The 26,991-nt window shown below is 33.1% G+C and overlaps 6 protein-coding genes across 6 annotated transcripts in view; 2 read left to right on the top strand and 4 right to left on the bottom strand.

Annotated features, from left to right (window-relative positions):
* Positions 1-26,991, bottom strand: part of LOC117134085 — a 905,201-nt gene that overhangs the window by 468,819 nt on the left and 409,391 nt on the right. The window lies entirely within an intron of this gene.
* LOC103867511 (protein RALF-like 19) lies at positions 5,815-6,535 on the top strand. Its single transcript, XM_009145582.3, has one exon. The coding sequence runs from the start codon at positions 5,988-5,990 to the stop codon at positions 6,318-6,320; it is 333 nt and encodes a 110-aa protein (XP_009143830.1). The 5' UTR covers positions 5,815-5,987; the 3' UTR covers positions 6,321-6,535.
* On the bottom strand, positions 6,450-14,805 carry LOC103867510 (VQ motif-containing protein 4-like). Its single transcript, XM_033291823.1, has 2 exons — positions 14,698-14,805; positions 6,450-14,105 (listed from the first exon to the last, which is right to left on the bottom strand). Exon 2 carries the CDS (start codon positions 12,683-12,685, stop codon positions 12,083-12,085), a length of 603 nt encoding a protein of 200 aa, XP_033147714.1. The 5' UTR covers positions 12,686-14,105; positions 14,698-14,805; the 3' UTR covers positions 6,450-12,082.
* Positions 15,090-22,743, top strand: LOC103867509. The gene is made up of 5 exons (XM_033291849.1): positions 15,090-17,056; positions 17,135-17,228; positions 17,384-17,443; positions 17,525-17,610; positions 17,685-22,743. The coding sequence occupies exons 1-4, from the start codon at positions 16,934-16,936 to the stop codon at positions 17,608-17,610; spliced, it is 363 nt and encodes a 120-aa protein (XP_033147740.1). The 5' UTR covers positions 15,090-16,933; the 3' UTR covers positions 17,685-22,743.
* Positions 20,642-21,898, bottom strand: LOC103867821. Its single transcript, XM_033291913.1, has 2 exons — positions 21,304-21,898; positions 20,642-21,147 (listed from the first exon to the last, which is right to left on the bottom strand). Exons 1-2 carry the CDS (start codon positions 21,896-21,898, stop codon positions 20,642-20,644), a joined length of 1,101 nt encoding a protein of 366 aa, XP_033147804.1.
* Positions 22,979-23,374, bottom strand: LOC117134131 (glutathione S-transferase T3-like). Its single transcript, XM_033291912.1, has one exon. The coding sequence runs from the start codon at positions 23,372-23,374 to the stop codon at positions 22,979-22,981; it is 396 nt and encodes a 131-aa protein (XP_033147803.1).

The raw sequence follows: 26,991 nt of genomic DNA, 5'->3' as shown, positions 1-26,991 counted from the left end.
AATCTACTGAGTTCTTGTTTTCTGATTTTGCCCCTATGGAACTTGCTGTCTCACTAGCCAAAGCACCATGATTCCAGAAAGCATCAAAAATATCAATCGGCTATGATTCATAAGCACAAAGCAAGATGTACATCAAAAATATATGATTTTGTACATGTGTACACAAACAAATAATTATACATAACACTGATTGTACACATGTTCAAACATCTAAGAGTGGCAATGTAAGCAACGGAAAATCAAACACTTACAGTATCAAGTTCTTAAATAATTCCCCGTAATGAACACATGTGAATTCTTTCATTCACATAAACCATCCATCCTCGTCCTTTTACAAAGGCATTTTCTATCCTTCATATGTACACGTGTACAATAATATTGTGTACACATCGACGTAGTTATTTCAATGTATTTGTGTACACAAACATTTCATGTACACACATGTGTGGAATTTTGCAATTTTGTAATAAAATCCAAATTCGTGGTTTCAGTCTCTCTAGTCCTAGGTTTGATCTGTGTTTGCACATTTTTCTTAATTTTAATATAATTTTAATGAGTGGCAATTTTATAATAAAATTATCATTTTCATATGAGGGTTTCTCATGATTTCTGAGCTAATCATATAATTAAATGTAAACAATATCAATGAAATCCTTGTAGTCTGGTGGAATATATGCGATATATAGGCAAGCAGGTCATGGGTATGTACTCATCAGACTCATTTTCTCTTATTTTCCAAAAACTTAATGAATGGTATTTTCGTAATTAAAAGCATTGTCTTTCTCAAAAATCACTAGGGTTCTGGAACTTTACAACGCAGCCGTCATAGATTATTTTCACTTAATTTTTTTTTTTTTACGTTTAGACAGAAATTAACACTTCAAACTTGTAGAACTATCATATACTAACGATTTTAACCTTCAGAATAAGAAAAAAAATTAAGATCTTACACTTCCCCTAATTTACCGATTAACACCAAATTGAGACATTCATCAACCAACGAGCATTTAACCACCGTAAATTCGGATGCACCGTCACATCTCGGATTCTTAAGCTTCGTTGTTAGGCAACATCTCATCCCAACAATCTCTTTCGGGTTTCGTCAAAAATATAAAAAAGTTTCGTCAAAAATAAAATTTGTGGGTCAAATTAGAATACAAATGTGGATTGGTATTTTCTTAGGTTTTAAAATTCAAATACGTTTGAAAAGGAACGAGGCAACTGAGCACAAAAAAAAAACAATTAGGTTTGTTGAAAAAAGGGTAATTGTGTAAAGAAATGATTTTCACTCTAAGACACATTTTGTGTTTTTATTACACTATAAGACACTTTCTACTCCTAAGACACTTTATTTTAACTATTTCCTTCTTTTTTAACCAAAGCATAACTAAGACATAACTAATAGGACCCACTCATTAATTCTATCTTCTTCTTCACCATTCTCTTGTAACTGTATCAACGATGGCTAAACCTTGCGATGAAAGCGGCGGTGGTGACGAGAAAATCATCAACTGAAGTAAACGGAGAGCTCCGTTATGTCAATGTTGCGATTCTATGTCCACCGTAATTTTCCCTCCCGGAAATCATGATCTCTCAACATAATGAACTTCATGAAGCCACCACCACGATCTCCGACCTCAGATCTACCTTCGTCGTATCAATTTTATCTTCAAGCCATGCTCAAGCTCGATCCCCAAATATGTCTCCGTAAAACGCCAGCACCGACGTGACGGAGCAGCCAGAGAGCTTCGTTGTCGACGACCTCAAACCGCGAGCTCCACTTTGATTCACAGCCACGATGAAGCGAAATCTGGGACTGCTCTTTTTCCGCTGTTAAGCTTCTTCCACACTGAAATCGCCTATGATTCATTCACAGCTCGAAGAGAAAGCTTGGTTGGAGCAACAATGGTCAACTTTTGACTATTTTCACATTCGGTCCTCCAACTCTTGTTTATTCTCCAATTTGTCTCAAACTTTTAATATGATCAAGTTTCTTCACCATTTTTTCCTAAGACTTTTTAATTGTGCAATATAGTCCAAGCAAATTTTTCAATTTTGTAATATTGGTCCATTCTGTTTGTTTTATTTTGTATTTGCCAATTGATTTTTGGATTTGCAATAAATCCCTTTGATTTGAGGCCAAATTTACAAATGTGCACTTTAGCCTCACACAAATACAATTAAAAAAATATATGTATCTACAAGTATCTAAAAATGATTAATAAGAGGTAATTAGAAGCTAATTATCATTTCAAATCATAACATATCAATGGGGTATGAGTTATTTCTTGTGTATGTAATCATATGTACATTAAAATGTATGCACAAAATTTCATTATCCACATGTATAACGATAAACAGTACACTAGTAAACTTGAGTAATGATTTACATTTACTAAATAAGATACTAAATACCGTTAAAGCATAACATATCAATGTGATATGATTCATTTTTTTGTGTACGCTTGTTATAGTAATATATGTTTCATATGTACATGAAAAAATTACACAAATGTTACTATCCACATGTAGAACGATACAAGTGTACACCATTCAACTTGGGCAATCTGATTCACATGTACACAGTGAAATAAATAAAATTTCACCGAAACTATTTCTTGTATTTTTGGCCACAAAACATGAGAAATTCAAAACTGCAACTTTAAAAGCAATTTGTTGTGTATACCATGTACACAAATACTTCATTATCCATATGTACAATAACTCACATATACACTAATTAACTTGTACAATAATATACGGATATCATATAACTTTACTATTTTTAAATACATAAATTTAAACATGTAAACCTTCCAACCTAGAGCAGTACCAATTTACAAAAATATGTACACATATCCATTAACTTAATACACGGATATCAGATAATTTTACATAATGCTTCAAGTGTACATATATCGTTGAGTACACCTGTACAACTCGTAGAAATGGTTTTTTAATGTTTCAAGTGTACACATATCATAGACACAAGCTGAGAGGGCATGATTTATACATATGTGTGATAGCCTGTCCAAAAGCATTGTCTAGGACTGTGAATTGGCCTAAATAAAGACCTCATAGTGTATGTTGTAAAGCTTTACATAAGTGCATGAATGTTATATAATAACTTTTTATTCACTCTAAAAAATATAGTGTTGTGGATCCCTCTAAATTTGCAATATTTGCATGGTAAAAAATTGTCATGGTGTACAGTTTTATTTATTGTCCACATGTACAACGTTTCACCAAAAAGAACACATGTACACCGAATTGGACAACTAGAAATAATGATAATTTAGGATTTGAATGATTTTGAATATCTTGTTTTAGTCAATTTAGATCATTTTAAAATTTATTTATGTGTATATATTACATTTAAATGATTTTTACCATTTTAATTTAGTTAAAATTTATACACTCTATTTGCTTCATCTTAATATTTTATGATTTTAATGATATTTACCATTTTAATTTAGCTAATTTAAGTCATTTTAGGTTCTATTTTGTAATATACATTGCGATTATGTGTTCATATGTATATACCAAGGGAAAAAGTGCATATTTGTAAGTTTATGATCAATTAAAGAGGACAAATTTGCATATTCAAGAATTTGGGGTCAAATGACAATAAAGCTAATTATGAAGGGCTTAAAATGAAAATAAAAGAAGTTGTTTGGGTAACGCTCGCTCGATCCTGATCTCAGGCTCGAGTTTCAGTTCGCCATGGGAGGAGCTCAATCAAAGCAAAGGATTGTGGGAGAAGGTCTCGGTGGTGATAAGGTTGCGGCGGCGACCTGAAATCATTGAGAAGATTTGAAATCGTTGAGAACAAAAAGGACTGCGGCGGAATGGAGCTTGTCGGCGGAGCTCGGATGGAGCCATGGATCTCTGTCTTTTTTTTTATCAAGGATCTCTGTCTCTCTAAGCTTGTAACCATGGATCTCTGTATTTTTAAGCTTAGGATTCACAAATAGAGATGAGTTCACCGTCGTCATCTGTCAGAGTAAACCCGTCGTCATCTAAGGTCATGAGCTCTGCCACGCCGACGCTTCTTACCTTTGCCTCAAGAACGGCAACTGGAGATTGGAGCTTGTCGTCTCTCTCATTTGCCTCCTTACCTTTCTCTCAATATTAGTTAGGTCATTGGAGATTCACCTGTGGAAAAAAAGAATTTTTGTTATTTGATTTAGTTAAAATTAAAGAACATCGTGGATGAATTGAAAAATGTATAATTTTAAAACTTAAAAGAAAATGTCTTGAACATTTTAAAATTAAAAAGAAAAATATGTAAAAAACAAATCTTTTGAACAAAAAAAAGAAGAGAATTCAATCTGAGAAAGAAGAAGTTGATAAGAAAGAGAAAAATGAGACCCATTAGTTAGCTTGTTTAGTTAGCTTATAAGCAGAAATTAGATTTGGTTAAAGAAAACTACCCTAGTAGAAAGAAGTGTCTTATAGTGTAATATTAAACTAGAAAAGTGTCTTATAGTGTAAATGTCAACCAACAAAAAACTACCTTAGTAGTTGTAACTGTCTGAGAGTGTAATAAAAAACTTAAAACTGACTCTAGATGTAAATGACTCATTTCAAACATGCATGTTAGAGACAGACAGTACCAATAAAACTATAGGCATTTTTACACAACATCTTGGCCCCTTAAATTATTAAAACTATTTTTGGCCCAAGCTCATGCTTGACCAGCACAGAGCTGCCTGTAAACATTTGATATTTGTTGTAGTGTAAATATTCAAATTTGTATTTTTATTAAATAAATCTGAGTTTACGAATAACTATAAACTGTTATGTTCTTAGACGGGGAAATAACGAGCTTGGCGGCGGACCACTGCCGTCCCATTCTTGAGTGAGCGAGCACAGCCATCTTCCATCATGTAATTGAATTGATTTTTCTTAGTTTCTTAAAAACAAAAAAAACCTGAAATTATGGTACTAACATATACATAAATGAAATTAGAACTAATATGGTGTTTGAACATCTATTTAGAAGTAATTTTTTTGTCAATAACATACATTATCTAGAGTTTGAACTCAGGGTGATAACTCAAAGGGAATATTAGAACACTCTCATTGTTAAGAGCTTTGATGGATATCTCAAACCAATTATATCAATATTTTAAGAAAAACTTCGTTAGATAATTAAGTTTTAGTTAAAAAAGAACCACTAAATAAAAGATAAGTGGTGTTAGAAGCTCTCATGAATTTCTCAAAATAACTCATTTGAAAACTATTTCTCACTTTTTCATTTTTCTATTATTTTTAGAGAGAAAATCCTTCTTTAGATAATTCCAGTGAACATGCTTTTAGTACAAAACGGTGGAAATAATTTCCACTGGATGGCTGTACAAAATGTAAATGTACAATATAGATGAATATATTGAACTAATAAAAAACTAAATTAGCTTTTGAAATTACTATGGGTGTATGTGCACTCTTTCTCTCTTCTCCCATGGCCTGGGACTACACATACTGATCCACGTATTTGTAATTGACTGGGAAGAACATAATGTGCTAAAAACATAGCATGCAGAAAGTAACTTAATTAATTAGCCCTTGGCTTGCAAGCTAATTAGAAAAATCAATTAACTGAATCTCTACGTACAAAACTAGATACCCGATCAAAGAGGAGTGCCACATATATAAATTAACACAACTAAACTAAGAAATGAACGACACCAACCAACAAAAATAAGGTATCCTAAAAGAGAGAGGGGCCAACACTTTACAAAAATAACAACGTTTTTTTGGACACAAACAAAAATAACAACCACAAAAATAAAACCCAAAACATTACACTCTGTCTTCCCCTTTTTATCCCCAACAAAAGCATCTTTGTTTGTTCTTCTGTAATACCGCTTCTATTGTTCCCTCCTTTCATAAGGAAGGGCGTAGAAGAATCCAACATTACAGTTCTATAACCGTAAAAGAAAACCTTTAAATCTCGTCATCAATCAAACACAAAAAGAAGCTAAATGGGTATCAAGTTCTTGTTGATCCTTTGCCTCTTGACCCTGGCTGTAGTCGCTGAATCAGCCAATGTCACGTGGTCCCTGACAAGATCTTGTGTCAATGGACAAGGTTGCATTGGAGACGATGATGGGCTTGAGTCCTTGATGGATTCTGAGACTAACCGGCGGCAACTAGCCGCAAGGCGAAGGTATATCAGTTACGGTGCACTCAAGAAGAACAATGTGCCATGTAGCCGTCGTGGCCGGTCTTACTACGATTGCACGAAGAGGAAAAGGGCTAACCCTTACAGGCGTGGGTGCAGCATCATCACGCATTGCTACAGGCTGACTTCTTAATCTGAATAAGCAAACAATGTGAGTAACGAAGCGAGAGTGCAAAGAATGCGTAAAAAAAAAGAAAAAAAAAAGATCACATGTTTCCTCTACTACGTACGATTCTTAACTTTGTTTTTCTTGACATTGCCCGTTTTTCTCTCAGTGATCTTTAATTTTATTTTCTCTTATATTTATGATCATGATGCATTCTATTGGTATCCTTTTATATTTCTCGACGTTGTGTTTAATTTATGTCTATAAGTAAGCAATACCTTGTGATCTACGTTAAATAATAGGCTTTATAAATGGGAAAAAAATGGACATAAAATTGAAATTGTTGACGACGTTTATATTGTATGATTGTATTTCTATCTTCAAATAAAAGTCAAAATTGTATTTAGACGATCCTTAGTATCATAATCCAAGACGACTTTTAATATCATAATCCAAGACGACCCTTAATATCACTTTATAGATCCTTTTTGCACTTATAAAAGTTAGACTAAACAAAAAAAATTCTCACATGGTATCGTTAGACTTTGGCCATTGTATCAAAGATCCCCGATTCGAATGATCGTTAACATGAAACTAATATTATAGTGTGGCTTCGAATATGGAGATCAAATTACGAGATTCCACCAAAATTTCTTGGAATTCAAAAAAGAAAAAAAAAACCTTCCCAGCATTTTTCTACACATCTACATCTAGTTTATTTACTCAATTCACAAATATTTATGCAATTGAAAGTTGAGACCATATTCTTGTTATACTAAACTTCTAAAGATGACACTTGGAGAAAATATCTATAATAAATGCAGCTATAGTATAATGGTTATATATGTGTATAAGTTTATTATTATATTTTGATTAATTATTCTTATCCATGTATATTTATTATTTTATTTTAACTAAACTTCTTACATTTTAGATTTGAATCTTACATTTTAAATTTGAAAATAGTTTAATACATAAATATCCGATTAATAAAACTTAATCATATAATTTATCCGGTTAATAAAACTTAATCGTATAATTTCCAAATTTTGTGAAATGAAAATATATTCTAACATGAATTCTCACTAATTTTTTTAACGTGTTTTCTTTTCACGTGTGATTCATGATTTTCGTACATATTACAATGGGTGTAAATTCAAACAAAGAAATGTCAGGTATATTGAAATACCAATTCCACACTAAACGTACCCAAACATAATTTTTCTTTAAGTAATTACAATAGGACTAAAAGAACATAATATTTTTATAGCGAATAAATGTAACATCTAACAAACTTTGAATAGGTTTATAAGAACAATGTTAAAAGAGGAGAAACGAAAAACAACAACAAATCTAATTTCTTGGCTTTTTCTAAGTCCTTATGAATTGAAATAGGAGACCATACTTTAGTTATATTAAACTTGAATGATGACAAATGTAGAGCATATATATAATAAATGAAGTTAGAATAACTATCATTTATCATTATGATTTGACTAATATTCATACCTTGTAAAATTTAGAAAATGGTTTAATACATAAATATCTGATTGGTTAAACCATAATATATAATTTCCAATTTATTGTGAAATGAAAAAAACAATTCTAATATTAATTGAAAAATATTGACGCATTTATTTTTTATGTGTGGTTAATGAATCTCATACATATTACAATGTTATGTTATTTTTAGGAAATACATAATAAATAAATTGTGCAAAATCAGACAACGAAATGTCGGGCATATTGAAACATCAATTTCACATTAAATTTACTCAAGCGAAATTTGTTCTTCAGATATTTGATTACAATAGGATTTGAAGAACATAATGAATCTATAAAGAATAAATGTAACATGTAATAAAACTTGAATATGTTTATTAAAACAGTCTTAAACGAGGATACACATAAACAACAATATCTAATTTATTGCATCTTTCACAAATCTTTATGAAATTGAAATATGAGACCATATTTTAGCTATCAAATAATGACAAAATTAGAGCATATCTATAATAAATGCATTTAGTATATATATAGCTATTATATTTATGATCTGTATAGATATATCATTATATTTTGACTAGCTATTCATATTTATGTATATTTATTATTATACTTTGACTAAATTTTCATACATTATAAAAATTTTAAAAATCGTTTAATACATAAATTGATAAAACTTAATTATATAATCATTCGAACATTAATTTGAACCAAAATTTTGATGCATTTCACGTGTGGTTAATGAATATCGTACATATTAGAATATCCTGTTATTTATAGGAAAAATCATTAAACAATAGTGTAAATTCAGACAAAAAAATGTCGGGCATATTTAAAACATTAATTTCATATTAAACGTACTCAAGCGTAATTTATTCTTCAGATATTTGATTACAATAGAATTTGGAAAACATAATGAATCTATAATGAATTGATGTAACAACTAATAAAACATGAATAGGATTACGAAAACAATGTTAAACGAGGAGAAACTAAAATAACAACAACATCTAATTTCTTCACTCTTTCACAAATCCTTATGACATTGAAATATGAGACCATATTTTATTTATACTAAATTTTGAATGATGACAAATGTAGAGCATATCTATAATAAATGCAGTTAGTATAACTATTATATTTATGATCTGTATAGATATATCACTATATTTTGACTAACTATTCATATATTTATTATTAAACTTTGACTAATTTGCGTACCTTATAAAATTTAAATATGGTTTAATACATAAATATCTGATTGGTAAAACTTAATTATATAATTATCAAAAAGGTTTCAAATGAAAAAAAAGTATTCTAGCATTAATTCACACAAATGTTTTGACTCATTTACTTTTCACACGTGTGGTTAATGAATCTCGTACATATTTCAATTTTCTGTTATTCTTATGAAAAATATTTAAAAATTGTGTAAACTAAGACAAAGAAATGTCGGACATATTAAAACACTATTTCACATTAAACGTACTCAAGTGTAATTTGTTCTTCAAATATTCGATAACAATATTATTTGAAGAAAATATTGAATCTATAACGAATAAATGTAACTTCGAATAAAACTTGAATAGTTTTATGAAAACAATGTTAAATGAGGAGAAACAAAAACAGCAACAACAACGTCTAATTTCTTCGGTCTTTCACAAATCCTTTTGAAATTGAAATATGAGTACATAATTTAGTTATACTAAGCTTCGAACGATGACAAATGTTGAGCATATCTATAATAAATGCAGTTAATATAACTATCATATTTATGATATGTGTAGATTTATTATTATACTTTGACTAACTATTCATATTCATATATATTTCTTGTTATATTTTAACTAATTTTTCATACCTTATACAAGTTAAAAATGGTTTATTACATAAATATCTTATTGGTAAGACTTAATTATATATTTCTAAATTGTAAAAATGGAATCATATATTCAAACATTAATTCACACCAAATTTTTGACACATTACTTTTTGTGTATGGCTAATGAATCTCGTACATATTATTCTTACAAAAAACAAAAAATAAAATTATGTAAATTCAGAAAAATAAATGTCGGGCATATTGAAACATTATTTCACATTAAACATACTCAAGCGTAATTTTTTCTTCAGATATTCGATAACAATATGATTTGAAGGAAATAACTAATCTATAACGAATAAATGTATCTTCTAATAAAACCTGAATAGGTTTATGAAAACAATGTTAAATGAGGAGAAACGAAAACAACAACAACATCTAATTTCTTTGGTCTTTCACAAATCCTTATGAAATTGAAATATGAGTACAAAATTTAGTTATACTAAGCTTCGAATAATGACAAATGTTGAGCATATCTATAATAAATGCAGTTAGTATAACTATCATATTTATGATCTGTGCAGATTTATTATTATACTTTGACTAACTATTCATATTCATATATATTTATTGTTATATTTTAACTAAATTTTCATACCTTATATAAGTTAAAATGGTTTAATACGTAAATATATGATTGGTAAAACTTAATTATATATTTCTAAATTGTAAAAATGGAATAATATATTCTAACATTAATTTACACCAAATTTCTGACACATTACTTTTCACGTATGGTTAATAAATCTCGTACATATTATTCTTACGAAAAACATAAATAAAATAAAATTGTGTAAATTCAGACAAAGAAAGGTCGGACATATTGAAACACCAATTTCACATCACACATGCTCAAGCGTAATTTGTTCTTCAGATATTCTATTACAATAAGATTTGAAGAAAATAATGAATCTATAATGAATAAATGTAACATCTAATAAAACCTGAATATGTTTATGCAAACAATGTTAAACAAGAAGAAACGAAAACAACAACAATATCTAATTACTCTTCGTTCTTTCACAAATCCTTATTAAATTGAAATATGAGACCATATTTTAGTTATACTAAAATTTGAATGATGACAAATGTAGAGTATATATATAATAAATGCAATTAGTATAATTATCATGTTTCTGATCTGTATAGATTTATTATTATCTTTTAACTAACTTTTCATATTCACGTATATTGATTATTATACTTTGACTAAATTTACATACCTTTTAAATTTTCAAAAATGGTTTAATACATATATTTATGATTGGTAGAACTTAATTATATAATTTCCAAATTTTTGTGAAATGAAAAATATATATTCTCACAATAATTTACACCAAATTTTGTGACGCATTTATTTTTTCTTGTGGTTAATGAATCTCGTACATATTACCATTTTCTATTATTTTTACAGAAAGTATAAATAACTATTACTATGTAAATTCAGACAAAGAAATGTCGGGCATATTAAAATACCAATTTCACAATAAACTTACTCAAGCGTAAATTGTTATTCAAGTATCTGACTACAATAGGACTTAAAAACATAAAGAATCTATGCCGAATAAATGTAACATATAATAAAACCTAAATAGGTTTATGAAAACAATGTTAAACGAGGAGAAACGAAAACAACAACAACATCTAATTTTTCTCTTTTCACAACTCGTTATGCAACTGAAATATGAGACCATATTTTAGTTATACTAAACTACGAATAATGAAAAGTATAGAGCATATCTATAATAAATGCAGTTAGTATAATTATCATATTTTAGATTTGTATAAATTTATTATTATGTTTTGACTAACTATTCATATTTATGTACATTTATTATTATACCTTGACTAAATTTTGTACTTTTTAAATTCTTTAAAATGTTTAATACGTAAATCTCTGACTGATAAATAGTATAATTTTCAGCTTTTTCTGAATAGAAGAAAATATTATCACATTAAATTACACCAAGTTTGATGATTTTTTATCGCGTGTGATTCATGAATCTTGCACTTGTTACTATATTCTATTCTTTGTATGAAAATGTAAAAATAAAATACGTGAGAAAACCGATAAATAAATGTCTAGCATGTTGAACCAATTTCATACTAAACATTAAATCATGTATATATTGTTCTTCAGATATTCGATTACAATAGGACTTGACGAATATAGCAGATATTAAACGAATAATTATAACATCCAATAATACATGAATAAGTTTATGAAACCCAATGTCAAATGATGGTAAAGAAAACAACAACATAGATATATGGAGCCATGATTTTTAGTTAGCCACAAGCAGCATTCACAAATCTTAGCTTCCAAAACGAAAATATAGGTTACGAAATAAAAATTTAGATAATATTTATTTTAAATAGGATTAAATAGAGCTTCATGAGCTTAGGTAGAGGAGGCGGGAGAGTCCGAGGCTCGAGGAGAAGTCAACGGAAAGAGAATGAGAAGTTGAGGCTTCGGATCAGTCGGAGTCGACGACGGCGACGGGTGCAAGTAAAACCCTTTCTCTCTTATCTCTCTCTCCTCCACGTCCGAGTCATGTTTCGGATCGTACTCTCCGGGCTCGGAAGCGCTCGGGCTGGGTGTAACAGACCCAAACGGGTCATGCAGGAGAGGAGTGTCAGGGCTGGTGAGAACGAGAGAAGGAACGTTCCCGGTTAACCCGGAACGTACCGGGTTGATCTTGAGTTGTTGGTTGCGGCGTTCGTAGATGGTGGAGGAAGAAGAAGAAGAGTGGTTCTTGGTTGGGACGGTTCTGACCGGAGGAAGTGAGTACCTCAGGGGTGGGGCGGGTTGGTGGGTTGGGTTAGGATTCATGGAGGGTCCGGTGAGCATCTGGACGATTTGTCTGTAGGAAGAGGAGTTGGCGCAGAAGATAGTGGCGGTTTCGGATCTAGTGATATAGGGTCGGTTTGCAGTGGTGATTCTGGTGATGGTCATCATGCCGCTGGTTTGTGAGTCATCTTTGTTTCTTGGCGAGTTCTTCATTGGATGAGGCGTTAGGAGAAAGAGTTTTAGTGTTTACACTTTTCACTAAGGTTATTGTGCATAGAACGTGAAAAGGTGATACATATTTATACTAGTGGAAGAGAAACTTGTCAAGAGTTATCGTTCACACAAAGTTCAATTAGCGGGATGAGGTGTATTTTGTAAAATATAAGACAGTTATCAAAAGTAAAAAGTAATTTTTGTTTGTTTCTTCGACTTTTTAGAATACCATAAATGTTATAATTTTGGTTTGACTTATGCATGGTCCAATATCTTAAGTAGATATGCATTTTTAATTTCTTTTAATTAATTATTGTTATTCAATTTAAATGTGTATGCATTTGCTAGTTTTAATACTGATTGAAGTTTTTAAACATTTAGTTTTATTTTAGTAATTATTCATGTATTTTTAGTTAAAAATATTTCGACCAAACTAACAATTGAATGAGTATCCGGATATTCAAAAATAGTATATATATTTAAAATATTAATAATATTTAATTTTGAAAATAACCAATCTTCTAAAATTTGATTAACTTAATATTTTACTTTATAATTAAAATTAATTTATAAATAATACTCTAATAACTGAATTACAAGTATTTAAATATTTTATCTAAATATATAAATTATGTAAATTATTTGATTTTTTACATGTTACGTACTATCGCAGATACCTAAAGTTATCTGAAAATTCATATTGAGCTGTAATCGAATTGATTTTTTTAGATATTAGACCGTTAGAGATATTACTATCTGAACTAAGCCGAACCGAATAAATTTTTGTGGATTTCAAATGATTTTGACTTCTGAGTCTACTAAAAATAAATTGTTCAACTGGTTAAAAGTGCTCACGTCAAACTTTCTTTTTTTTTTGCGGAGTAACTAGCTGCGTACCTACAGACTTTTTCAATATCACTTTCCATTCTCGTGACGAATTTCTCAGACATGCAAATTTCCCAAAACTGTACAAATCATCTACCTTTTAAGACAACTGTGCAATTCAATATCTATGAAAGATCTTGTGATAGTTAGTCAACACAAAATCTAATTTCTGACTACTTAAGAATCAAGATAGAAGTGCATCTTGATATATTGATTACATCGTAGATAAGTTTTAACACCTTCCTCTAAATTGACAAAGAATATGATAAGGGGCCAGCCTGGACAGTAATCTTCTTTTTCTTTTGGTCGACAATCTTTTCTTTCTTTAATATCCGTAATCTTTTGGTCAACTATAATCATATATTAAATCAAATTTTGCTTGCATTCTATAATTCCGTAGATTCCAGCAGGACTCACGATCGAATGTGACTTAGCAAGAGTCAAATGTTTGGGCTTTAGCAAATTAAATCAGGACACTTTTCTTTTTCTTGATGTTATGGACCAGCAGAGGTCGTGTTTGATTCACATGGACTACCTGCAGTACGGTTCAAATATAGTCACATTTTTTATTGCACTAACCAAAATTATAAGAATATATGTTTATATAAAAGAAATAATAAACAATAAAAATCTGCAATGAAATTTTCTTAACACAATCAGAACATCTTTAACCCATTGCAATTTTAGATTCTCTAATAACATTTAGAAACTAAAGTACTTTAATTCATTTTTTCTCTCTAAAATACATTTTATTATTTCTTTTTATAGTTAGACGATCTCTAATATATTTTGTTATTTATTTTTTTTAAAATAGCAAAATCTATAATAGAAATGAGATTTGCAAGGACCAAAGAATTTTGCATAAACTCTATAATTCACATTTATACATGTAGTCATGTATGAATCATATATATATATATATATGTCTTAATTACTTTTTTATTATATATGTTTAATTATGCTCTCTAAAGTAATTAAGACATATATTAAACAGATTGAAACATAACTTAAAATAATAAAACAGAAATATGGACAGTTAAACCAGCCACTTAAACACAAAGCATAATACTAAAACGAGAAAATGAAACAAGAAAATATGATTGAAACTTTATTTATTAAAAACTTACTTAAAAAGAGATTGTAGCAATGTTCTCGATTACAAGGACGAGAGAGAATGAAAGAGAGGATATGAATGAAAGAGTAGGAGAATGAGAGAATGAGAATTTGGTTTATAACTGAAGCAAAAACCCCTTTATATAGGTGTTTATAAGGGTGCAACTATGCAAAAAAAAAAGTGGCATATATGGATAACTCCACTAGCAAAAGCTTACTCCATTAAGATCCATAATTGTTTGATGTCTGCTGGAACTGGACCTTGGTCTTCATGGCTACAGGAGATAGCACTTATTTGATGTTTTAGATTTTTATCGAGTATTGCGACAAGAGATTATGGAAAATATTCGTAACAATGTAACTGTATCTGACAGAGTTGCAACAAAGATATGTTTTGGATTTTGAGGAGATTTGCATTTTTTGGAGAGAGAGATTTAAACTCCACTGTTGCCAAAAATTTCTTCATCGATATCTGGCGCTTGGGACTCTGAATCACTCTCTGAAGTACCAGAGATTTGATCTGACATTGACGATAGAAATGTTAAGGAGATAGCCTTAATTTCTTCTTCAGATTTTGCACCTGCCAACATTGCCAACATTTTTGATTTTTGAGCCAAGAAAAAAGTTGTCTCTGGTGTTTGGTTAAGTGTTTAGATTTTTGAGTTTTGTTCTTTTATCCAGGTAAAAATATTTGACGGTAAAGGTTTGAGGGAATTTTGTATTTATCCCACCACTTGACTCTGAATTTTCTTCGGATAACAGGAATTGGATCAGAAGTAAATTCAAGGGTCCATGAAAATATCCAAAGAAAGTGAAATTTTGAGTGGAAGAGGGCTAGTGGGGGAAATTTCTTTGCTTCTTCGGACGGAAAGAAATTTGTCTTGAAGATTTGTAATGATTTTTGGATATTGGGTTTAAATATTTCTATGATAGAACCAAAGTAGTTCCACCATGGTATGAACCAATAGGGATATTTGGATAAGTTATATGTGGTGTCAAAGAAGATCAATCAGGTGTGTTTGTGTTTAGGAGATTGGATGAAAAAAAGAATTGTACTATGCTTGGCAATAATCCCAATAGTTAAAGAGGACATTATAATAAGGGAGATTTTTAAGATTTTCTGGAAAATTTAGATTGTCGTTAAGATCATATTCTCAATCACATGGCGCAATGATTTTATGGATTTTGAAGGTGGAATAAGCAGCATCAATGTGGTTTTCGTGTAGATAAAAATGTTTGAAGCACACTCAATATGTAATTTCCAAAATGGTTTGAATGAATAACACAGTTTTATCTGTATTAGAAGAAATTATTTTTGCCAAAATATTTTTTGATTGTTAAAAACGGATCATTGTTTACAAAAAATCTCTTTTCGATGTTTATAATATTTTGGTATGTGTGTTTTTCAAAATACTCCGATGGAGCGGTTTGGAAAATCTCCTTCAAAATAATTTGTGAATTATTTGAAAGTTTTGAAACAATTTTTGAGTTCTGCTTTTTTCTTGAAATCATTTTTCAAGAGACCTTGTTATATTTTGAAATAGATTGAGAATGAAGCTTTTTGGAAGATTCTCCCGACTCTTGCTTTGAAAAACTAAGTTCGAAAGCTTTTTGCAACTGTAATATTTGACGCCATTTTCTCAAAAAGAAAAAGAAGTAGGAGAAACATGATATTAAATAAAAAATGTATAGTTTTAAAAGTTTTTTAATTTAATTAAATAAGTAAAATGATATTAAATTTTAATTTTAATTTTTGTTTAGAAACTGAATTACATACTCACCAATAAGGTTGCTTTTAGCGAAAAATAAAGATTTAAATGGCACTGGAACGACCAACCATAATCCTCTGTTACTGTGGCAGAGAGCAAAGCACAGACGAAACTGAAATTCAAAATTCAACATCAAATTTTAAATTTCACTAGCAAGCAAATATCTATCCCATTTCGTCTCTCTACGCTTCTTCTTCACTCGTCTTCTCCTCTGCGATGTCTACTACCAGAAAGAGAGCACGGGCAGAGCCTCAATCGCTCGAGAAGCAAGCGCCCAACGCAAGACTCCATGACGATTTCGAAGATCTCGATGTTTCCAGGTCCTGATTCATATATCTCTCTCTTTGCTTACCTGTATCATCTCAGGTTACAGAATATTTAGAAGAATCTTATGCATTTTATTTGAGCATTATTTGTGTTAACTTAATAGTCTCAGGATCCTTGTATCGCAAGCAAATTTTTATCAATTAGATATAGTCAGATGAACGTTAGGTGTTTGACATCTTACAAGATAAGATATAAACGGAACCATGCTGATAAATTTCTTGGCTTACAAATCTGCAGACAGAACTTTGCCAAAGCACTTACAAAGAGTTCCAAGGAGGTTTGAGTAAAATGATATCCTTAAATTTTGGAGTCGTTAGAAAAGCTTAAAGAGAGCTGACCTGATGCTTATTTGCAGTGTGAGAGTCTCTTGAAGGAAGAAGCAGCCAAGTTTGAGCAGCTTCATCACAAGTTCATGAAAGAAAAAGCTGATCATTTACAGGGTCTTAAAGGTCTTCGTTCTATTTCCCCTCTGGTTTTCTCATCTCTTACTCTTAACCTCAGTTAGTTTTTGGCGTCAAAGGTTTTATATACCATAAAGTTTTCTGTCAATGGCTAAGTGGGACATTCATATTTACTGAAACTGACATGTGCTTCTTCTTCGCAGACACTGTTTCCAAATTTGAGGAGGGCAAGGAGAGGCTCTACATGCGATATAAGCAACAAAGTAAGCCAATTCCCTTATAATGAGACCATTGTTATAAGACGGAAACACTTCACTCACTTCCAACTGTAAAATAACATATAGGGAAGAAGGAGAAGACAATGATATCGGAACAGGAGAGGTTCTGCACTGAAAAACTTGCTCAATTGGAAGAGTCGCTGAACAAATAGCCTTACCATATAGTTGTTATATCACTTTTATCTTGTTATATGACTGAACCATGAATGTTTGGGTGGGCGGGTGTAGGATGACAAAACTTTCAGTATATTGAGGAAAACTCTCGGCTCTTTTATGGAGAATGAAGCTTCTGATGAAGAGTTCCCACCTGATGAGTGAAACATTCTCTCACTTGACGCTTAAGAAAAAAAAAAGGGGTTAAAATAGCTTTACCCTCTAACTTTGATCAGCCGTATATTTTACCAACTATAGCAGAAAACAATAGTCTTTTCTGAAGTAGTGTTTGAAGACTTTGAATATTATAGGCATGAATGACCCTTGTTGCCTTCTATTCTATGTTATAGTTTCAAATGACAGATTAATTACATAAAATATAAGCAGATCTTTGTCAGATATGTTTTCACATCAAGAATCATAGATATGGGATCCAATTCGACTCAGAACCATATTAGCTGTAGCTAGAGTTCATCTGATGTGATATGTAGGCTATTTGAGGTGGAAGCCATATATCTATGAAACTGTAGACGCAAATGCCATTCAGCTAGTGGCACACAATGGCATAGAACAACACGTTCTACTCTGAGAATTACTTTTACCTGTCAATGAGATTACCAGTAACTGATTCACGTTGTTAGTGATCCCACCCTATCTCAAGGGACCATTAACGCTAAGTGTCTTTCTAAAAGCTATTTTCGGTAACGTGGGAAACATCTGAGTGAAACTGTGAGACCTTCAAATAATTCAAACAAAGAGTTGTCATCTGTGTTTGATCGTTAAGGAACTAAGAAGCACTGCCATTCATTGTTCCAAACCTCACCCACTCCTGCAGCAAAAGTGATGGTCCAATTTAACCCGACATACCAGGACTAGTTGGTTTAGAGCTCACTGGTTCAATGAGCCGAAGGTTTAGAGATCAGTGGTCCAATATTCCTTCGGCCGGAGACTAACGGCAAGCCATTGCGCCCACCGAACTCCTTTAAACTTGGGCCAGTGGGTAGATCTCACCAAACCATTCCCGGACAAGTCAGGACAACGTCCCATCACCTTAATGTCTCCACTCGGATCATAAGCTTGCGTTACTAAGCTCGACAACCATAACTTGTGAACTAAACTTATATATACATGATGTAAAAGCTTGTTTTACCCGATGTGTGACTTTTATTGTTGTAAGAATTAGACTGAAATTAAAACTGTACCAGATTAGACCAAATACAAAACCGGTTAAATTCTGGTTTTTCTTCTACATCCGTTTTCTAATACACCGTTGGTAAACCAGAAGTAGAAAGGTCTGATTGTGGTAGATGACGAATTAATTAAGACATGAAGCTATATCAATAAACTAAACTACCCACCGCAGAGTGCTTCTACCGGTCTATTTTTATCCATACTACATACGTTCGGTTAGTGATTTTGTTCTTCACGAGACTTGCGCTAGTCTTCCCCGGAAGTTAAGGCATGAGCTACACAAGCACACACTTACTCTACGACCAAACACTACTCCAGATGAGGAGCATGGTTATAACTTATTCCACTGCACTGTATGTAAGCGGCTCTACAGTGGATTCAAGTACGACGGTATGTAGCAAATCTTGCGATGTCCAGATAGATGTACGATGTACTTCAGTTAGGGAGAGCCGCTCATCCATGAAAGCCATCCACAGCATCAGTTATTCCTTACCTCCCCAGAAGCCAAGTACTGTCAACTGTGGTGCTTGTGGAGTGAATGCATCCACTGTGTTTGGACTGCGTTGATTGTGGCTTCGCTTTGGGATATGACTGCAGCTCCACTCTTCATATCAAATGCGTGGTTGGGAAATTCACATTCTGGAGAGCAGGGAAGATGGCCATATCACGTTACGGAGTCGCAATTGTTCCTAATGTTTTCGCATCTCGGCCGTATTGTTATATGTGCCAGTCCCGTTGCGAAGACACAACAGGTATTGGTATCATATATATCTCAGGGGAGAATTATATGTTCCTCTAAATGTTTACAAGAGTCGCAGACTCTGGAGATGGCACTTGATCACTTGATCGTTTTGGACTTCGAACATATTAGCCATAGCTAGGGCGTTATGTAATAAGATTCCCTTCAACTCTTAGGTGTTCTTTTCAAACGAACATTTGTTGAAGAAGAAACTATTGATGTTTACGAAATAATCTTATTTTTAATGAATTACAACCCCAATATGGCAATATTACAACCGTATATACTAAGTTTGACGAATTGCATGAAAAGTAGTATTGTTTTTTTTATATTAAAAGTAATTCTGTTGGATATATTTTGATTTTGGAAAAAAAATATATAGTGCAGCGATCTCAAAGGAATCATGTGGGGATTGTGGGCGTTGCAGCAAATCAGAGAGAAAGCTCAGGATGGCCTTAAGAAGAAAGAAGAAAGCATTTTTGACCAAAGGATTTTTTAGGCAAAAGTGATGGTCCAATTTTAACCCGCATACCAACCAGGTGGAGGCTAACGCCCTGCTGGAGATCTGAGATCACAGAGCGAACTCCTTTTAAATTGGGGCCAGTAGAAAGACCTCACTAAACAATTACCTGGCAAAGTCAGGACAATGTTCCATCACCTTATTGTCTCCCCTCGGATCACAAGCTTGCGTTACTAAGGTCGACGTTATGTGCTTGTGAACTTAACTTAGAGCAAGTCCATCAATGAACCCCCTCTTGGGATTCATAAGTATTGTTTATTAATTTAATGGTGGGGCCTGAATAGTGATGAACCCGGATCAATACTGCTTTTCCATCAATGAACCTGAAAGTGAGTTTATAAGAATAAAATAATATTTTTGATTTGAGAAAAAAGGTTAATTTTTTTTTTTTTGAAAAGTGAATATTTAATATAATGAGAATTGTATTCAATCAAATGGAAATAAATTTGGTTTTTAAATTTTGAAAAGTGAATATTCAATATAATGGAATAAAGTTTGGTTTAATTCAATTCATAAAAATTTTATAATATTTCTTAAAAGTTTTTATTCAATACATTGAGAATTCATGAACATACAAAGATTATTCATCATGATTACCATATTTTTTCCAAACATTTTCAACTAAATCAGCTTTCAAACGCTCATGTAAATGTGGATCTCGAATTTGATTGCGAATGGTAAGCATAGGGACATTGACACTTTCTCTACTTTTCACTTTCGAACTTCGACTAGACTCTCCAGACTCGAACTCAGATGTATCAATTTGAATGTATCCGTGTCGCTCGTCCTCCACTATCATATTGTGCAATATGACACAAGTTCTCATTATCTTTCCTATCTTCTCCTTGTCCCATAGTAGAGCTGGGTTTTTAACAATTGCAAACCTCGATTGCAATACTCCAAAAGCCCGTTCGACATCTTTTCTGGTGGATTCTTGACGTTCAGCAAATAACTCTGCTTTTGGACCTTGAGGGAGTTTGATGGATTGGATAAATGTTGCCCAATTAGGATAAATTCCGTCGGTAAGATAGTAGGCCATACGATAAGTGTGGTTGTTGACCTTGAACTTAACTTTAGGGGCTCGACCTTGTAAAATGTCATCAAAAACTGGTGACCGATCAAGAACATTGATATCGTTGAGGGTACCTGGTAATCCGAAAAATGAGTGTCATATCCAAAGATCTTGTGATGCCACAGCTTCTAAGACAATTGTCGGCTTTCCTGAACCACGTGTGTACTGACCTTTCCAAGCCGTTGGGCAGTTTTTCCACTCCCAATGCATACAATCGATGCTGCCTATCATACCCGGAAACCCGCGTGCCTCTCCAGCGTCAAGTAGTCTTTGAAGATCTTCTGGTGTAGGTCTTCTTAGATACTCACCTCCAAACAATAGTATTATCGCATCCGTGAAATTTTCCAAACATAAAAGTGCAGTACTTGCCGCAAGTCGGAGATATTCGTCATTCGCATCTCCGGCTTTACCATATGCCAACATTCGTATTGCTGAAGTGCATTTTTGAAGTGCAGATAGGCCGCACCTTCCGTGACCATTTCTTCGTTGCTGAAAGTATGGAACTTCATTATTTAGGCGTTCGACAATGCGAAGGAACAAAGGTTTGTTCATTCGAAAACGCCGCCTAAACATTTCCGGTGGGTATGTTGGATTTTCGCTAAAATAGTCGTGCCATAGTTGATTGTGTCCTTGTTCCCGATCTCTTTCGATATACCCTCGTCTCTTCGGGTTGTTGGCAATAACGGAGTCCATGAAATCATCAATTTGTTCGTCGACCATTTCTTCAAATACCTCATATACTTCATCATTTGAGGAGCTTGACATTTTTCCCTTATTAAAAAAAAATTATAATAAAATTTTAAATTTTATTATCTGCCTAGTATAAAATTAAGTTTAACAATTTTTAAAATGTTAAGAGTTTTAAACAATACCATACTCTAATTACAAAATCGAAAAACTATATAGAGTTTTAAACAATACCATACTCTACTTACAAAATCCAAATACTTATGGATTTTAAACTCATGAAATTTTAAACTCATGAAATTTTTACAATTTTTAAAATGTCAGTTTTAAACTCATGTCAGTTTTAAACTCATGAAATTTTTATTTTTAAACTATAGCTTAGTGAAATTTTAAACTCATGAAATTTTTACAATTTTTAAAATGGCAATTTTAAACTTATTGCCAATGTTTGACTACAAAAAGATAAATATTTTTTCAATACAAACGTGCCAATAAGTAATGTACAAGTAGTGAAATATACCCGATTACTCTTTCGAAATGAGATAGAAAAGGAAATGTTCAAGTGCTCTTGTGTTCTTCGTTGGTAGTAGATCAAGTGCGAATCAAATACTATAGGAACTGTTTAAGTTTAGCAATGAAATTTTTCTTTTCATACAGAGAAACAATGAGAAGAAGTTGAGTTCTCATATAGAAACATACGTGAAGAGAGCATATTAATATATGCTTGTTTGTTACATAAAACCCGTGACATGAGAGTAGTGTAGAAACAAAGTACAACCCGTGAATTCATAACATAGTAGCAGTGTACAAACTAACAAAATAGTACACTGCATCCGTAGAGAAAAAGAAACAACAGCCAAGCAACATCAGACAAAGCAACCCGTGATCCAGACATGATGATCCCGTGACCTGCAAAAAAAAAACCAAACTACAAAGTTTAAAACTCTTGGAGATTCTACCAAGTAAATAATGTAAAACAGAGATTCTACTAAGCAACAAAGTTAACCAATTCAATCATATTGAGGCAAGTAAATAATGTAAAACAGAGATTATACTAACCAACAAAGTTAAAAAAAAAACAGTAGTTAACCAATTCAATCTAGCAGTTCAGAAACGAGTTTGTTTTTGAGACTGATTTCATTTGGAGATAGATCAGTCTCATTTTTGACCACTAGATTGCTCCTTCAAAGCCGCCTCATAACTCCCCACAAACTTGCACACCTGCTCGTTCACCCTTCCCCACCTCTGCTTACACTGACTCCACTCTCTAGGAACTGAGCCAGTGAGCTGAGGGCTTGAATTGAAGTAGAGCTCAATTCTCTTCCAAAAGGATCCTCCCTTCTGCTCGTTACCGACAATAGCATCCTTGCTCGTGTTCAGCCACCCACTGATGAGCACTAGGTCTTCTTTTGTTGTCCACTTTCTCTTTAGGACCGGTTTCACTATCCCGGGAGAGTTGGCTACTGCCTCAGCGAAGTCGCAGTCCATTGCTGGACTGCTCTGCGAAGCTAGGAGCGAAGTAAACCCGGGAGAGTTTATGGTAAAGGGATCCATTTTTGTTATGGTTTAGGTTGATGGTTTAGGTTAATGTGGTTTGGGTACTCTATTTAAACTAGTTTAAGCTACCACAAGAGAGAAAAATTAAACTCTAGCTGCAAAACATTCAATATAAAAGCGAGTATAGAACAACTACTTCACAGAGAGCAGTCATTACACATCAAATCAACCACTTAATACAATCAACTACTCATCACAATTAGAGCAACCAACCAACCAACACAGAGTAAATTACACTGTACTTTTCGTTCTAACTTATTAATACAATCACAGTAACCAATCAACTCAGACTACTAGTTCAGTTCAGTTTAGTTGAACAATAAATTCATACATTCAGATGAACCAACCAACCTAGACTACTAGTTAATTCACGCAAACATTTACCTAGTTCTACTTTATATTTCAGGCAAACATCTAGCTAGTTCTACTTTATATTTCACGCAAACATCTAACTAGTTCTACTTAGTAATTCACGCAAACATTTAGCAAGTTCTACATATTAATTCACGCAAACTTTTAACTACTTATACTCATTAATTCACGCAAATATTCATACGTACCTCTGATTATCAGTCGAAACACACCTTCTCAAGGGTACCCACCTCGACAGTGAGATCATCAACCTGCTCGGACAGGGTTGAAACCTATTCCTGGACATGGAAACAACAATGATGCTGTGTTTTAACTTACTGACTCAACAAGTACAATGTAACAAATAACTACAGCAAGGAGATACACTTACCTCTAGGTCCTTAATCCGTTTATTGAGTTTCCACACCCCCTTCACAACCTCCTCTGCCTCATCCAGACGCGTGCTCAGCGTTTTGATCTCTTCCTGGACAGCAACCACCCAAGGATGACGGTAATGCAACCCATCATCCTTGTTCACAACAGAAAAGAAATATTAGAGATACTTCAAGTTACATATATTATAAGAACATGATTGCAGAGACACTAACCTCATAGTTTACGCATGTGAAGAAACGCTTTCCAGGAAGACTGTCGTAGTCTTCCTTCCCCCGAACCTCGTCAATGATTCTCCCGCCGCAAGCACACTTTCTTGGAACCCCGTACTGTGAATCCGCGACAAACCCTAACATGTCGCAGTGATCCTTTTGCTTCTTTGAATGTCGTCTTTCTTCTGCGGGATCCATCTGCAAGAGGAAGAGAAACAATTAAGTAATACGACCCCTATATCAAACCAGAATGATACAAACGACCCCTATATCAAACCAGAAACACGCTTTACTACCCTATCAAAGAAACCCCCAAAACGATTTCATATCGCACTCTATTGAACCGTAAGAAAGAAAACCCTAACAAAGAAACCCCCAAATCGATTTAAGATCGCACATTGGATCGAACCCTATGAAAGAAAACCCTAACAAAGAAACCCCCTAATCGATTTAATATCGCACACCGTATTGAACCCTAAGAAAGAAAACCCTAACAAATAAACCCCCAAATCTTTTTCGGATCGCAGACTCTATTCAACCCTAACAAAGAAAACCCTAAATCGATACAATCAGACGAAGCCACCAACTCGAAAACCTACCTCAGGTCGATGAGATCTCACTACGCGTCGATTTGATGGACAATTTTGCTCTGGATCGGCGTCGCTACAAGAATCGTCGGCGTCGCTACAACAATCGCCTCTCGAGTCGCAAACCCTAGCTTTTTTGGAGAGAGGAGGAAATGAGGAGATTCACGCGTTTCTTCTCCATTCCCCGTCGACAACGCGCATCTCAACAGCCAATAACTCTTCTCCACGTGGCTTGAACTCGTTTCATGCGGGCTCTCTCCAACGGCCCGGTTCAGAGATAAAGACCCATTTTTCATTTTCTTTTGGATTAAAAATCCTATGAAACTCAGCCCATGACCCCCTTTGAACCTTCAATGGACTTGCTCTTATATATACATGAAGTAAAAACTTGTTTTATCCGATGTGTGACTCTTATTGTTGTAAAAATTAGACTGAAATTAAAACTGTACCGGATTAGACCAAATACAGAACCGGTTTATTTCTGGTTTTTCTCTTTCATCCGTTTTCTAAACTTTGCGAAAGCACTTACAAAGAGTTCGAAGGAGGCTTGAACAAAACGACTTCCTAAATTTTTGGATTCACTAGAAAGCTTACAGAAAACATTTGTTTTTTTTTTTTTGAAACACTTTTTTTTTTTTTTGAAACACTCAGGAAGAAGCTGCCAAGGAGGTTTGAACAAGAACAAGATACGCTCACGTTTCTCTCTCACTTGACGGTTAAGAAAAAAGAAAATGTTAAAAACGCTTTACCCTTTTGACTTTGATCAGCCGTATATTTTACCAACTATAGCAGAAAACATAGTCTTTTCTGAAGTAGTGATCGAATGTTATAGGCATGACCCTTGTTGCCTTCTATTCTATGTTATAGTTTCAAATTAACAGATTAATTACATATAATATAAGAAGATTTTTGTTAGATATGTTTTTACATCAGGAATCACACATATATCTCTGGGATCCAATCGACTCAGAACCATATTAGCCATAGCTAGGGTTCATATGATGTGATACATAGGTTACTTGAGGTGGAAGACAAAAAAACTATGAGACTGTAGGCGCAAATGCCATTCAGCTAGTGGAACACAATGGCATAGAACAACACGTTCTACTCTGAGAATTACTTTTTACCTGTCAATGAGATTACAAGTAACTGATTCACGTTGTTAGTGATCCCACCCTATCTCATGGGACCATTAACTATAAGTGTTTTTCTAAGAAGCTCTTTTCCAATAAGGTAACGTAGTTAAAACATCTGAGTGAAACTGTTGAGACCTTTAAAATAATTCAAACAAAGAGTTGTCAGCAAAAGTGATGGTCCAATTTAAACAGGCATACCAGGAATTGTAGGTCTAGAGGTCACTGGTCCTATATTCATTCGGCTCTAGGAGACTAACGCCTGGCCATTGCAGCCAACCGAACTCCTTTAAACTTGGGTCAGTAGGTAGATCTCTCCAAACCATTCCCAGGCAAGTCAGGACAATGCCCCATCTCCTTATTGTCTCCACTCGGATCACAAGCTTGCGTTACTAAGCTCGACAACCATAACTTGTGAACTAAACTTATATATACATGATGTAAAAGCTTGTTTTATCCGATGTGTGACTTTAATTGCTGTTAAAATTGGACTGAAATTAAAACTGTACCAGATTAGACCAAATACAAAACCGGTTAAATTCTGGTTTTTCTTTTACATCCGTTTTCTAATATACACCGTTGGTAAACCAGACGTAGAAAGGTCTGATTGTGGTAGATGACAATTTAATAAGCATTTCAGTCATGAAGAACATGTTCTCAAACTCAACTAAGGTGTGGTCTTGTTTGTCATGAAGCTACCCACTGCAGTGCTTGCGCTCTACCGGTCTATTTTTATCCATACTATACAAACTGTTCGGTTTGTGATTTTTGTTCTTCGAGACTTGCGATAGTCTTCCCCGGAAGTTAAGACATGAGCTACACAAGCACACACTTATTCTACGACCAAAAAATAATCCAGATGAAGAGCATGGTTACAACTTATTCAACTGCACTGTGTGTCAGCAGCTCTACATGGCTTCAAGTACGTATCAAGCAAA

The sequence above is a fragment of the Brassica rapa genome, chromosome A05 (assembly GCF_000309985.2).
Source record: "Brassica rapa cultivar Chiifu-401-42 chromosome A05, CAAS_Brap_v3.01, whole genome shotgun sequence".
Lineage (NCBI taxonomy): Eukaryota > Viridiplantae > Streptophyta > Magnoliopsida > Brassicales > Brassicaceae > Brassica > Brassica rapa.
Note: the sequence above shows the minus strand (reverse complement) of the source record. Positions and strands in the feature narration are given on the sequence as shown.

What these genes read in the sequence shown, in the direction of transcription:
- LOC103867511 (XM_009145582.3), top strand. Translation starts at nt 5,988, where the DNA reads ATGGGTATCAAGTTCTTGTTGATCCTTTGCCTCTTGACCCTGGCTGTA.
- LOC103867510 (XM_033291823.1), bottom strand. Translation starts at nt 12,685, where the DNA reads ATGAAGAACTCGCCAAGAAACAAAGATGACTCACAAACCAGCGGCATG.
- LOC103867509 (XM_033291849.1), top strand. Translation starts at nt 16,934, where the DNA reads ATGAACGTTAGGTGTTTGACATCTTACAAGATAAGATATAAACGGAAC. An exon ending in TTACAAAGAGTTCCAAGGAG is followed by an intron (nt 17,057 to 17,134) that starts GTTTGAGTAAAA and finishes GCTTATTTGCAG; the next exon opens with TGTGAGAGTCTCTTGAAGGA. An exon ending in TCATTTACAGGGTCTTAAAG is followed by an intron (nt 17,229 to 17,383) that starts GTCTTCGTTCTA and finishes TCTTCTTCGCAG; the next exon opens with ACACTGTTTCCAAATTTGAG.
- LOC103867821 (XM_033291913.1), bottom strand. Translation starts at nt 21,898, where the DNA reads ATGTCAAGCTCCTCAAATGATGAAGTATATGAGGTATTTGAAGAAATG. An exon ending in CTGCCCAACGGCTTGGAAAG is followed by an intron (nt 21,148 to 21,303) that starts GTCAGTACACAC and finishes ACATTTTACAAG; the next exon opens with GTCGAGCCCCTAAAGTTAAG.
- LOC117134131 (XM_033291912.1), bottom strand. Translation starts at nt 23,374, where the DNA reads ATGGATCCCTTTACCATAAACTCTCCCGGGTTTACTTCGCTCCTAGCT.